The sequence below is a fragment of the Citrus sinensis genome, chromosome 5, assembly GCF_022201045.2.
Source record: "Citrus sinensis cultivar Valencia sweet orange chromosome 5, DVS_A1.0, whole genome shotgun sequence".
NCBI classification, from domain to species: domain Eukaryota; kingdom Viridiplantae; phylum Streptophyta; class Magnoliopsida; order Sapindales; family Rutaceae; genus Citrus; species Citrus sinensis.
In genome coordinates this window covers 6,791,381-6,805,779 of record NC_068560.1, presented here as the reverse complement: position 1 = coordinate 6,805,779, position 14,399 = coordinate 6,791,381, and the positions used below count along the sequence as shown (strand labels likewise).

At 33.4% G+C, this 14,399-nt stretch overlaps 1 protein-coding gene and 2 long non-coding RNA genes across 3 annotated transcripts in view; 1 reads left to right on the top strand and 2 right to left on the bottom strand.

The window, feature by feature from the left end:
* LOC112497530 (uncharacterized) overlaps positions 1 to 14,399 on the bottom strand; it is a 44,230-nt gene that overhangs the window by 28,484 nt on the left and 1,347 nt on the right. The gene's annotated exons all lie outside the window — the stretch shown is intronic.
* LOC102628401 (multicystatin-like) lies at positions 1,261 to 4,201 on the bottom strand. The gene is made up of 4 exons (XM_052441574.1): positions 3,840 to 4,201; positions 2,426 to 2,747; positions 1,929 to 2,152; positions 1,261 to 1,655 (listed from the first exon to the last, which is right to left on the bottom strand). Exons 1-4 carry the CDS (start codon positions 4,056 to 4,058, stop codon positions 1,509 to 1,511), a joined length of 912 nt encoding a protein of 303 aa, XP_052297534.1. The 5' UTR covers positions 4,059 to 4,201; the 3' UTR covers positions 1,261 to 1,508.
* LOC127902481 (uncharacterized) lies at positions 1,483 to 3,148 on the top strand. The gene is made up of 2 exons (XR_008054822.1): positions 1,483 to 1,542; positions 2,908 to 3,148. It is a non-coding gene; the product is annotated as an uncharacterized LOC127902481 (long non-coding RNA).

The window sequence follows — 14,399 nt, the reverse complement described above, 5'->3', positions numbered from 1 at the left end:
AGCAACTTCTCTAATAACTGAGTCACTGAGGCTCAAGATTATGGTGCTTTTGGCTTTCTTGTCAATTTCAGTGATCTGTTCAGGAGTTCGTGATGAAGACCCCTCTTGTCCTTCTTTCTTGGTTGCTGGTTCAATGGCTTCACCCAGCCCCTGTGTGATCAACAGTGCTTCCATTTTTACTTTCCACATGTTGAAATCATTCTTTCCATTAAACTTTTCTAGATCAATTCTTGGAGCAGCCATACTTGGATCTAATCTTTCAATCCGGCTCTGATACCAATTGAAGATTCTGATAAGCTGATAACAGAAGCTTTACAGAATACTCCCCCAAGAATCTTGGAATAGAATCAACAAGATGCCTCACAAAGACAACCAGAAAGCTAATGAATTAATGACCAATTAACTAAGACTAAGATTGAGTGTAGAAACAAACAAATAAACGAACTGAAAACAAGAAATCACAGAATACAGCTAGCTAACGTGGTTCAGTCAATCTGCATTGACTTACATCCACGGGGGAACAAACTTATCAGCTTTATTGATATGGCTCAAGTCTTGATTACAGAGATTAACAAGCACTCAATAAAGAACAAGAAAACCCCTGGTTCTTCAAGCTTTCTTTCTCTTGTTACAATGCTCTCAGTCTCTCAACACTCTCTCTGTTTTCAGCTGCGTATGTCAGCTTATAAACCACTCAAGAGGCTTTTCCAGAAACACACGTGAGGACCATGTGCAATAACGGTTCTTTAACAACCTTTAGATCGCACGTGCTCAGCTTGTGCTTCATTAACTCCAAAACGGCAGGGCTTCATGTCGTTGCAATAAGTAATTCATTTACTTATCTAAACGCAGTTTTGTGCGTCGTTTAGCTGAGGTGACTGAGCTTCACAAAACGCAAGTTAGCACTGCCGTTTCATCCTTTTGATTTGATTCACTGAATACACAACATGCAGCTTTTATTTTTCTTATTACTTTCCTAAAAAAAAAGAAAAGAAAACAATTTGTTGATTTTGATGATGTTTCTGTGGCTTATGAAGCTGCAAGTAACATTACAAGATATCTTAGAGGTGCAAGAAATGATAGTTCTGGGTTACAGAATGACACACTATAATATCCTCAATGGAGGACCAGGAGGACGTTATGATTGAAAGTGATAATGTTTTTTATACAACAAATTTTTGAGTTTGTTTCAAAAAAAGTAAAATATTTAGGAGATATGGTAATTAAAACCGACGTGTATAGACTAATATAACCAATATGTTGACACATACAATAACTTTTATTGATTTATTTCCTTTTTCAGGAAAATACTTGACTAAAGAGTAAACAAAAAGATCTCTTGTACATCTCAAAAAATCTTATAAGTTGAACTAAAACAGACTAAGACATTGCCATGATTGATAGGTAATAGTATACCTATCATTTATTTAATTAAACAAAATAGAATAACCATTAAATATGGTATTAAAAGATTGATGTCTACTGAGATTACATGCATTTGTTATTTGTTAAACACCATATTTAACCATAGGCTTAAACGAGGTGAGACTCTTGAAATGCTCCCATGGCTTCTCCAAAACGACAGCTTCAAATTTCTTGGTCGAAGGTCCGTCCTTGACGACCAAGATCAACCGGTAATTGGTGCCGGAAACCACCTGAGTCTCGCCCTTCTCCACGCTCTCGAACTTCAACGCGCTCTTTGACCGTTTGTTGTACTCCATCACCGCGAACTGCCCGATCTCCATCACGTGCTTCTCCTTGGGGTCCTCTATCGGCTTCCATCCCCCAACCATAGGCTTAAAAGGCTTAAACGAGGTGAGACTCTTGAAATGCTCCCATGGCTTCTCCCAAACGACAGCTTCAAATTTCTTGGTCGAAGGTCCGTCCTTGACGACCAAGATCAGCCAGTAATTGGTGCCGGAAACCACCTGAGTCTCGCCCTTCTCCACGCTCTCGAACTTCAACGCGCTCTTTGACCGTTTGTTGTACTCTGTCACCGCGAACTGCCCGATCTCCATCACGTGCTTCTCCTTGGGGTCCTCTATCGGCTTCCATCCCCCAACCATAGGCTTAAAAGGCTTAAACGAGGTGAGACTCTTGAAATGCTCCCATGGCTTCTCCAAAACGACAGCTTCAAATTTCTTGGTCGAAGGTCCGTCCTTGACGACCAAGATCAACCGGTAATTGGTGCCGGAAACCACCTGAGTCTCGCCCTTCTCCACGCTCTCGAACTTCAACGCGCTCTTTGACCGTTTGTTGTACTCCGTCACCGCGAACTGCCCGATCTCCATCACATGCTTCTCCTTGGGGTCCTCTATCGGCTTCCATCCCCCAACCATAGGCTTAAAAGGCTTAAACGAGGTGAGACTCTTGGAATGCTCCCATGGCTTCTCCCAAACGACAGCTTCAAATTTCTTGGTCGAAGGTCCGTCCTTGACGACCAAGATCAGCCGGTAATTGGTGCCGGAAACCACCTGAGTCTCGCCCTTCTCCACGCTCTCGAACTTCAACGCGCTCTTTGACCGTTTGTTGTACTCCGTCACCGCGAACTGCCCGATCTCCATCACGTGCTTCTCCTTGGGGTCCTCTATCGGCTTCCATCCCCCAACCATAGGCTTAAAAGGCTTAAACGAGGTGAGACTCTTGAAATGCTCCCATGGCTTCTCCCAAACGACAGCTTCAAATTTCTTGGTCGAAGGTCCATCCTTGACGACCAAGATCAACCGGTAATTGGTGCCGGAAACCACCTGAGTCTCGCCCTTTTCCACGCTCTCGAACTTCAACGCACTCTTTGACCGTTTGTTGTACTCCGTCACCGCGAACTGCCCGATCTCCATCACATGCTTCTCCTTGGGGTCCTCTATCGGCTTCCATCCCCCAACCATAGGCTTAAAAGGCTTAAACGAGGTGAGACTCTTGAAATGCTCCCATGGCTTCTCCCAAACGACAGCTTCAAATTTCTTGGTCGAAGGTCCGTCCTTGACGACCAAGATCAGCCGGTAATTGGTGCCGGAAACCACCTGAGTCTCGCCCTTCTCCACGCTCTCGAACTTCAACGCGCTCTTTGACCGTTTGTTGTACTCCGTCACCGCGAACTGCCCGATCTCCATCACGTGCTTCTCCTTGGGGTCCTCTATCGGCTTCCATCCCCCAACCATAGGCTTAAAAGGCTTAAACGAGGTGAGACTCTTGAAATGCTCCCATGGCTTCTCCCAAACGACAGCTTCAAATTTCTTGGTCGAAGGTCCGTCCTTGACGACCAAGATCAGCCAGTAATTGGTGCCGGAAACCACCTGAGTCTCGCCCTTCTCCACGCTCTCGAACTTCAACGCGCTCTTTGACCGTTTGTTGTACTCCGTCACCGCGAACTGCCCGATCTCCATCACGTGCTTCTCCTTGGGGTCCTCTATCGGCTTCCATCCCCCAACCATAGGCTTAAAAGGCTTAAACGAGGTGAGACTCTTGAAATGCTCCCATGGCTTCTCCCAAACGACAGCTTCAAATTTCTTGGTCGAAGGTCCATCCTTGACGACCAAGATCAACCGGTAATTGGTGCCGGAAACCACCTGAGTCTCGCCCTTCTCCACGCTCTCGAACTTCAACGCACTCTTTGACCGTTTGTTGTACTCCGTCACCGCGAACTGCCCGATCTCCATCACATGCTTCTCCTTGGGGTCCTCTATCGGCTTCCATCCCCCAACCATAGGCTTAAAAGGCTTAAACGAGGTGAGACTCTTGAAATGCTCCCATGGCTTCTCCCAAACGACAGCTTCAAATTTCTTGGTCGAAGGTCCATCCTTGACGACCAAGATCAGCCGGTAATTGGTGCCGGAAACCACCTGAGTCTCGCCCTTCTCCACGCTCTCGAACTTCAACGCGCTCTTTGACCGTTTGTTGTACTCCGTCACCGCGAACTGCCCGATCTCCATCACGTGCTTCTCCTTGGGGTCCTCTATCGGCTTCCATCCCCCAACCAACGCTCCTTTACGGTCGCCGGCGGCCAGGAGAGGGACCACGGAGAGAAAGAGAACAATAAGACAGCAAAGACGTTGGTTCATTTTCGTTGTTTTGGTAACCGTTCACACCACAATGCGTGACTCGCGGTCCTTGAGTGAATACTTCGTCTTGGCCCTCGGTTTTGGATTTTATAGGCGGCGAGTTTTACTAAATTACTTTTTCGAGTTCTTGCTTCCGGTTTGACAATTTGATGTAATATATATAGATGATTCAAGGATGCCCGGTGTGGATTACGAATAACCGGGTACAGTTCAATTAGACGAATTACGTGGGTCCCATCCGGTGGCAATAATTGATAACAGGGGAAAACTAACCGCAATTATCACGTGCAGTCTTTTCTTTCGCATCTCATTTGCTACAGTAATTTTGTAAATTACAAAAGTTGCTTTTAATCTGTTTCGTCTTGGACATAGCCAATGAAAGATAGTCTTGGAAATGAAATTTTCTAATTCCCAATTTCATTTTTAAAAAAAAATTCCATCAAAATTTTATTTTTTAACATATGAAAGAAAAAAGTCTTAAACTCAAAAGTGATAAAATTTTGATTTGTTTAAATATTTGATTTTACATGATTGACATTGGTTCTTAATTATTTATAATTATATTTTTTTCCTTTATTTTATGTAAGTGCGAGACATAGATGCAGCGTTACAGGTGCTACCCATGTGCTAGCTGGGAGCCAAAAATCTGCTAATAAGTTTAGTAATACAGGACTGGACTGATTTCTTGAATCAGAGCAATTAGGTCTTTAGACTCGTATTGAACACTTAGATTCAGAGTCACGAGAGTTATAGCAGCTTCTCTGTAACATTGTCTTTAGAGCCGTATAAATCCCTATAATATTAATACTATTATCTCAATTGGTGAGTGGAATTCATTTCTGAATGTATTGATCCTTGTTAAGTGGGTCAAGATTCATCAAAGATTGCTTTATATCAATTACACGAATTACGTGGTACCCATCCGATGCCAATAATTGATTACAGGGGAAAACTAACCGCAATTATTTTGATTGTTTAAATATTTGAATTTACATAATTGACAATGGTTCTTAATTTTTTTATAATTTTATAATTTTTTCGTTTGTTTATGTAAGTGTGAGACAAAAACCAAAATTTATTTATTTGAACTTTATTGAGACCTCCTCATCAAAATAATAATAAAAAAAATAATTGCATATTCGAGACGTGGGTGCATGAATGGGTCCACAGAGAAAATAATTGCAGATAAGAAGACAAACATGGAGCATCCAACCTCATCTTAATTTTGTTCTTTCTCTCTCTATCCACTCACTCTCTCTCTATCTATTTCTTCATTATTTCTCTTATTTTTCTCTCGTGTTTCTCTACACCAAGCATTTTCTAATACCAATCAGGTGAAGGTAAAATGAGTCCACAAAGATTTTGTAAGATAGACCTTATCAATAAGATTTTGTAACGTAGCAAATCGAATAATAACGCATGGTTGGTACTTACATATAACGGATCGACGGCAGAGTTTTATCGCACATATGATTAGGTAAGATTAATGGCTACGGTTAAATTGCATGTTCGAAACGTGGGTGCATGAATGGGTCCACAGAACAAATAATAGTACATACAAAGACAAATAAAGTAATAACACCAATCACGTGGAAGATAAAATGGGTCCACAAATTATGTGTCCAGCATATCTCATTCACATTTTTTGAATTTGCATGGAATTTGCAAGGAGTATGCCAAAGAATTTGCAAGGAATATGACGTTATTGCTCATTTCTCTCTCAAGCACATAATACACGTTCTTCGACACGCGTGCCTTCTGAAAAGGACAGGTGTCCAACCTCATCTTAATTACTACCATGACATAATTGATGGTGCTTAAATCAATTTTTTTTCTTCTTTTTTTTTTTAATTTAAAGAATTTTCCTTTAAAAAAAAATTTAATATCAAAATGCCTTCAATGTTATTACTGCCGAAAGCCAAACTTCCTTTGGGTAATTAATTTAGGGCCATGACTACAATGGTTCAGGTGCATCGATAGATCAGGATGAATAAAAAATTATAAAAAAATTTCGCACCGTTCGATGCTAATTCAAAGTAAATCAATGGTTGGATAATCAAAAAAGAAGAAGCTGGCAACGGGAGAGAAGGTAAGCGTGGACCCTATCTAATAAGGGTTGTCAGATACTCAGATTATTTTACCAGTTACTACATTTGTCTCTGTTTCTGACGGGACCACTGTAGCAAATCGTGGTAGAATAGTAACACCGGTGATGTTAATTTATTATTGTTTATAAAATATAAATTTAATTAAGTTTTAATATTAATGAGTTTAGGAAATACAATAATTAAAATTTTATAATGTAAAACAAATTAATAATCATGTTACTAACTTATTAATATCTTGTATGATTTGTGAATTTGAAAAATAAATAAATATTTACAAATATTCATAGTTATCCATATCCATATTAAGCAGCTAAAATTAGATATGGATGAATGTGGATATTATGGATAATTCTAAATATTTACCATCCTTAACTCAAAATAGAATTATAATTACAATTACCATCACAATTTCATCCCAGTTACAATTATTATTATGATTTCAATTTTAATTACAGGTTCCAATTACAATTATAAGTTCAATTTCAATTCCAACTACAATTACGATTGCCATTACAATTTCAATTTCAATTCAATCATAATTATAACCATTGACTAATTAAATTGATGTACATAAGCCGTGTTAATATTATTTTAACTTTAATATTATTATTGCATTTGAAATCATATTTGTTATGTATTTATATTATTTCTTTAATAATATTCATATAGAAACACTAAAATTAACATTTAGGCAGGTAATCTACCGTCTTAACCCTTATGAAAAGTTCCATTGATCATCCTTTTGCGGCCAAAACTACCTTCCTAGTTTTTTTTATACAAAATTTTCATTCTAATGATGATAGATTGTTGTTACCATCATCGTCATCATCCCGACTCTCATGTCGTGGCCACCAACTTATTCATAGTTTTCATCTCAATATTAATTATGAAAGATTTGGGACATTGTATTTTGAAATATGTGATATACAATTTTTAGGCAGTTTTTTTTTTAAATTTATCTAAAATCTGAAAAGATATGGTCAAATTCCCATTCGAGGCCATTAATTTTCCTTTTAAGCATACCTCAAGGTCCTTCTAAAAAAGACATTAAAATAAATGTAACAATATGTGAAATAAAACATGATGGCTATAATATAGTAATTATGGAGAGGTTGGTTTGAATCTGAACAACCACATTTATTATTTTTAGAATATATTTGATCATTTTTGCAAGATTATCTTATATTACTAGATTGAACCAAGTTTCCACTAATCTAAAGTCTTGGGTCCTCCATTTTATTGTTCATTACCTTCCCCTAATGACTTTGAGTCTATAAAGAGGTCTTATAATTTAAAACATATTAATAAATTATTGGATCTCTATTGTTTAGACAGTGCTTAGTTTCTTCACCACTAAGGGTCTCATCTAGTTTTAGAGTAATTGGGACCTTTGTTCGAATCCTAACACCACATTTATTTATTTTTTAAATGTATTTGATCATTTGTACAAGATTATCATGTATTACTAAATTAAAACAAGCCTCCCCTAATCTAAATCCATAGGTTCGCCATGTAGTGATAGAAATAATATTTAAATTAGCCAAAAAAACTTTTATTTTTTTATTTTTTAGGTTTAGAATCCATCCAGTATATACACACACACACACCAACAAATGTATTTGTGTATGTATATGTATATGTGTGTGTGTGTGTGTGTGTGTGTGTGTGTAACAATAGTACAATACTAAGGTTCAATGTTTCACCGTTTAAATTAAGAAATGATATTCATGCCAACACTAACTTAGAGTATAAAGTTTTTATACCACCTCTAAGGCATCTTCATTAACACTACTTTGATTTTCTTCAACAGGTTTCATGATATAATTTCGAAGCCTCTTGCATCCAAATCTCGCTCTACAATCTTATACTCCACATGATTCAAATTGTTTATCTCTGTTGATTTCAATTCAGCTGCCATCCATTGAAAAAAAAAATATCACTTGGAAAAACTTTAATTGGAATTAGGATTATATTAGTGTAAAGAGTCATTTTTTTTTATTTAATGACTTAATTGACTAATTTCAATAAGTTAATTTATTAAGTCGTTTGTTTTTTCAACTTAATAAAAATTTTCAGTCATTATTAAGTTATTAAGCTAATTTTGTAGCTAATATCATTAAAGGATATTCTCCAAAAATTCATATCTAATTAATTAATTTTTATCTTTACCTAAATAAAATTTAATAATTAACATTATTACCTATTTCTATACCTTGTGATAATATAGTTATGGACAATTATTATTTTTATCTTTTTATTTTTTAAATTAAAATTATTTATTTTCATAATTTTTATGAATATTGTTTTATAAAAAAACATTATAAACTACAATAAAATTAATTAACATGTACTAATTTATAATATTAAAGGGTTGTATTCTATTAAACATAATTTAGGTTATGATAATATATAATATTATTTATATTTTAACATTTATAATTTATAAGGGCACAAATATAAAAATACGAGTTTCAGATTTTTTAAGTTAAAAAATAAATGATTTAGTGATTTTTAATAATTTTTTGCAGTTTGGTGGAGGGAGATATTCGAATCTATCCAAAACTAACCGTTTGCTTTTTTTTTTGTTGCATAATTTATTAATTATTTCCAATTAATTAAAACAATTACAATTCATTTTCTTAAACACATAAAATAACTTAAATTTTGGTCAAAATCATTCAAAATTAAATTTTAATTTCTTTCACAAAATAATTTTATTCTAATTAAATTAATTAAATATTTTATTTTATTGGAACGTTTCTTACAAAATTTGTACCTCAGTTCGCCACTTAAGACGAAAAAGTGCAATTACAGTACTTGTGACATGTAGTGTATTACCTGTGACATTATTGAGCAACAGTTGTGATAATAAGAGAGTAACTAGAGAACTTGTGACATGGTGTATGCAACTTGGAACACAAACACACAAACAAGGGCAGTTGTGAATTCAACCGAAATAACCGGTTACTTTGCTATGCTTATTGCACACATGTCAGAATTTAATTGGCTTTATGTCATGTCACAGTGAACCATGCATACACCGGTTGCATAGTAGGAAGACCCTTAATTTAGAAGTGAAGCATAGAATAAAGTCCTAGATGCCTTTTGAAATTAGAAATACATTTTATATGCTTTAATTAATGAATTCACCGAGGCATTATTGATCCAATCCCGGTGAAGTAATTGTGGGTGAAAAAAAAAAATAAAGTGCTGAATTGGCTATTAAAAAAGAGTGTCACTTGATCACAATCACATTGGTCCACAACTCACTCGAGGCAAATTTCATCTATGTGTACTGCAAATTTAGCCAAACCATGCATGCATGAACAAAATTAGGCCGTAGTCCTCATCACAACATTAATTGAAGCCACAAAAGCCAGCAAATCCAAACGAAAACTTAAAAGGAAGTCTTTTAACTATTGGAAACATTAATCATTTTACAATCTATTACATTATAAAGATAAATTTTATAATAAGTTAAGTTATAACATATCAAATATTTTCAATATATATAATTATTTAAGAAGTCTTTTAACAATAAATTTTTTTTCTTTTTCAGTTAATCATGTCATATACCGTTATCTAAAATGCTGGCGATATTATTATTCCTCACTTTTCTCAAAAAAAAGAAAAGAAAAGAAAAAAGAAACATGATTAACGTTTAGAGAAAAGTCATGCCTTTTAAAAAGAATATGTATACAATAGCAATCCATACTTTATAAAATTGATGGTGATTACAAAGAAAAAATTGTTTAAAATAGTTTTAATGCACAAATATGATGACTTTTGGCAAAAATTAGTTTCGGAAATGTTGGGATGAAAACCATATTAATTGAGAATTAAAATTACTTAACTACCATCTAATAGATGAAAACCATATCAATTGGGACTTAAATTAAGATTTAAATGTTGAAATATTTAGCATTACTCACAATAACCAATTCAAATTATGACTATCATGTAGAAGCAAATGTTTATGCTTGGGTTTTTTACTTCTTGAATTTGATTGGAAAATTTTCTGAGATAGAGAAGTGTTTTGGATAAGCTTTTCGGGATTGAAACCACAAATTGGTAGAGGAAATTAATTTTGGACAAACTTTTCTTATATTGTAGGAACTTCTAGTTGGAGTAGTGATGGCTTTGTCTTCATTTTTGGTTCCTTTTGTGTCGGCAGCCCCTTACTATTCTCTTGACCCTGAGTTTGAGATAGAAATTTATCAACCTCCAACCCCACATCCACAAACAAGTTCATTGAAATAATTACTCTTTTAATTAAGAGGACCCAAATGATTTAGGTTTCAGTTCTTATCATTTGTCTATTATTTCTTTGAAACATTTATTTTGAGCGTTACTGATCTTAATTATCTGTATTTCTCCAATTATTGAAGAATTTCAAGTGGCCACTTTTTCTCCTTTTTATATATGTTTATTTTTTGGAGTGATCAAACGGGTGCAAAATCAAGTATTCGCTGGTCTGTAGTTTAGCCAACGATGGCTGATCCACACAGTTGATTATATGATACTATTAGCTCTCAAAATCTTTCTTATTTGAGAACATAAATTGCCCATTAATGTTAAACTATGTTACCCAGCTCCATGCACATACATTAAATGTTTAGGTAGTTTTACAAAATGATAACAGCATGCCAAAACTTGATGTTGTCATATTCGACATTTCAAATTGAAAAATACGCAAGCAATCTTCAGTGAACATTACGTGTTTATTGAATAATTTAAATGGCCAGTAAATCAACAGTCCGTGAGTTTTAAATCTATTATGACTTAATGTATCTTTCTGTATTTGTACACATGTTATATTATCATAGTTTAAAATTTTAATATTATTTTAAATGTTAAAAATACTTTAATGCTATTAGTCTACTACACAGGTTATATTATTTATATTATATTTGTATTAATTAAAACTTTTAATGTCAATTTTCTAATTACTATATTGAACAGGTATTATGGTTAAGAAAAAGTTTTGGCATTTCTTCTTGAAAATTTGAGGGTTTTCCAAATTCTAAGGGTATAGGTTTGAAAATTTAACGATCTTTAACTTAATGAAACAAAAGGGGGAAACCAAGAACTATTCAATTTTGTATTTTTTGTTTGTAATTCAAAAAATACATCCGCCAAACAAGTTTTACGCATTAATGCTGTCATAAAACGAAAAACAGTTTGCCAAAAAATGGTACCAAACATGTCCTTAATGTCTCACATGATTTCTTAGTAACTCCATATTAGATATATTTATACATTTTTAAAGGAGATTCTTTTAATTCTTCTGGTGTCTGCAGCCCCTGCTCCTCTTATAGATCTCCATCCCACATCTGCACTACGAACAAGTTGATTAAAATTAAATAATGTTGGAGATATGGGGTGAGCCATCAATTTGGTAAAAAAATTATGTATAATATTGTTAATAATATAAAATATATAATAATAATTACAAAGAATCATAAATTAGAAAAATTAATTATTTTACAATCTATTTCTTAAGTAAGATAAATCTCGTAATAAGTTAAGTTATAATGTAAAAAATATTTTCAATTTATAATCATTTAAGAAGTCATTTAACAATAAAATTTTTCTTTTTTTGATCAATTGGTCATGCTACAGAGTATCATCTATATTCGTGGTGATATTATTATTACTCCGTATTCTCAAAAACCCGATTTGACATTTAGAGAAAGTTCCTACCTTTTAAAAAGAACATGTATGCAACAGCTACCCATACTTTATCTTACCACGACAAAACTAATAGTGACTAAATCAATTTTCTCGAATAAAGCAAAATTTCTTAAAATTAATTTAATATACAAATATGATGACTTTTTGCAAAAATTAGTTTTGGAAAATTAGTGACAGAAAATAGTAACGATTATTGTTTAGATGTGTAAATAGCCTAAACATGATCCCTAATACCAATATCCATGTGCATCTTAACACCTTTCGTCATATTCTTTCATTCATGGCCACTGGTTCAAGATTTGAATTTGATCATTAAATCATGTTCAATAATATTAGAGATTCCAACAATTGAGTACCAACTTAAATCCCAATGCTATGTGTCATTAACAAATGTTGTGTCATTTATAATTATTGAATGAATAATTACAAGCGACTTGTGGTAGAGCCGCTGAGAGAACAGTGGGAGCAGTTGCCTTTGGCCTGTCCGAAAAATCCAACGGTCCGAATATGTTGGTTGTGCTCCATCGTATAATTATAAAAATAAATATTAAATTTGTAATTATTGTTATATTTTGTTGGTCATCATTAGTATCCTAGATGCAACTACTCTACCGTAGTAGCCACTGCTAAAATTCAAAAGGTATGTTTTACTTAGAAGTTGAAATTATAAATTTGCTTCTTTTGATTAATTAAATGCATCAAATTCAAGTTCAACTTTATTTTAAAATCACACACAAATCTTGTCCAGTTTCATAATTAGAAAGGCCAAAACCTAATTAAATCCATTAAAAACAAGATTTAAGATCTAATATATTTGTTCCGATTTAGCAAATGTTTAATTTAATATTAAAAATCCATCAAAATGAATTTTTTTATTTAAAAAGGAGAACAAAAGTTTCTGCTTGTCAATCTTTACAATTTGACTGCCTTCTCTTAAAGTTCTGGTTCCTAGAGCAGGAGATTATAAAATGAGAGCAAAATAGAGTCATTCTCAATTTCATTATTTAGTTTAATATAGAATTGATCTATTTTTCCCTTATTTATTTCCCCCATTCTCCTTATCTCTCATATCCTCTTATTTTATTTCATCAAACTCAATATGTTATTAAGACATATGTAAGGAGAAATACTAAAAAAATTAGAAAAATAGATAAATAAGACGGTAAATTTTTTCTTTCTTTATATTTCATGCCGGTCATTCTACCCCCACTAATTTGATTTTCTGTCTATGTCACTGACTGTAAAACAGTCTAGATGTCTAATGGGAAGAATTTGACAATTAGAAACTAAGTTTGACACTCTGGTTCAGCATCCATTGTTGTTTAATAACTTGTGTTTGTATGAACAAATAAGATGCGTTAAGGCTGTTTTGAAGATTTATCCTCCATCTAGAATGGTAATTTTACTTTTCAGGTATCCAAGAAATTAAAAAGGGTTTTAAGTAATTTGTAATAAAATTATTTATTGATTTAGGGTATAAAGACTGATTTAATGAGTTCAAATATACTCACCCGCAATTTTTTTATGCAATAATAAATTGATAGAATAAAAAAATAAAAGAATCTTAGTTGTTAAATAGGAAATTGAATATTAATAAATGCATTATCACTCCTTAGTTAATATGTTTCTTACTTTGATGCATATATTCTTGGGATTATGTGCCCTTTAAATCATATTGATTTATTTATTTTCTAATTGATATGATACTTGAGACATTTTCAGATATCTTTAATTTGCGAAAATTTTTTTGAATAAAGTTCATTTAATCATATTATATGTATTTTATACGATCATTATATGGATTCACATAAGACATAAATACAAGTTATCTTATGATTAAATAAATTAAATTCGTTGTTAATAAATAGAGTTTAATGTTCTATTTATGTTTAGACTATAGTAAATTCATAAATGTCCAAAATACAACCCAAATGTCAAAGAGCCCTCCCCACGGGCGGATATTGTCGGTATTTCGCAGCTCCAAAATACAACCCAAATATCTTCATGCCGCTCTTCTTCCTAAGAACGATTTACCTGAAGAATAAACCAAGTCTTTGAATGTCGAAGTTGCAAAGAAAAATATTAATTGTTTATCGTAGAGTTTCGGAGAAAACAATAGAGTATATAATATATCCAAAGATAAAGAAAAATAGCTCATTTATATATAATTCATAGTCATATGTTACAGATCTAGAATGAAGATTTGTAGCCCCTACAGCCTTAATGGGGATATTTAAAAATATTGTAACCACCAAGGAATTATTATTTGCAACCAAAATTAAAAATGGCAACTCCTTTCAATAAAAATAACGTTTCAAAACCTTTTAAATGTCTTCAATTTCATGTTGCGATAAAGAAGAAATCCCAGGGGGTTATTTGCCAAAAGAAATATGACCAAATATTAATTGTTTATAGTAGAGTTTACACAATATACGTTATATTTTATATACGTACATAATGTGGTAAATATACACAATATAAATATAATTAAATAACGTATCCAAATTACAATATACGTACATTAGGTGATAAATATACG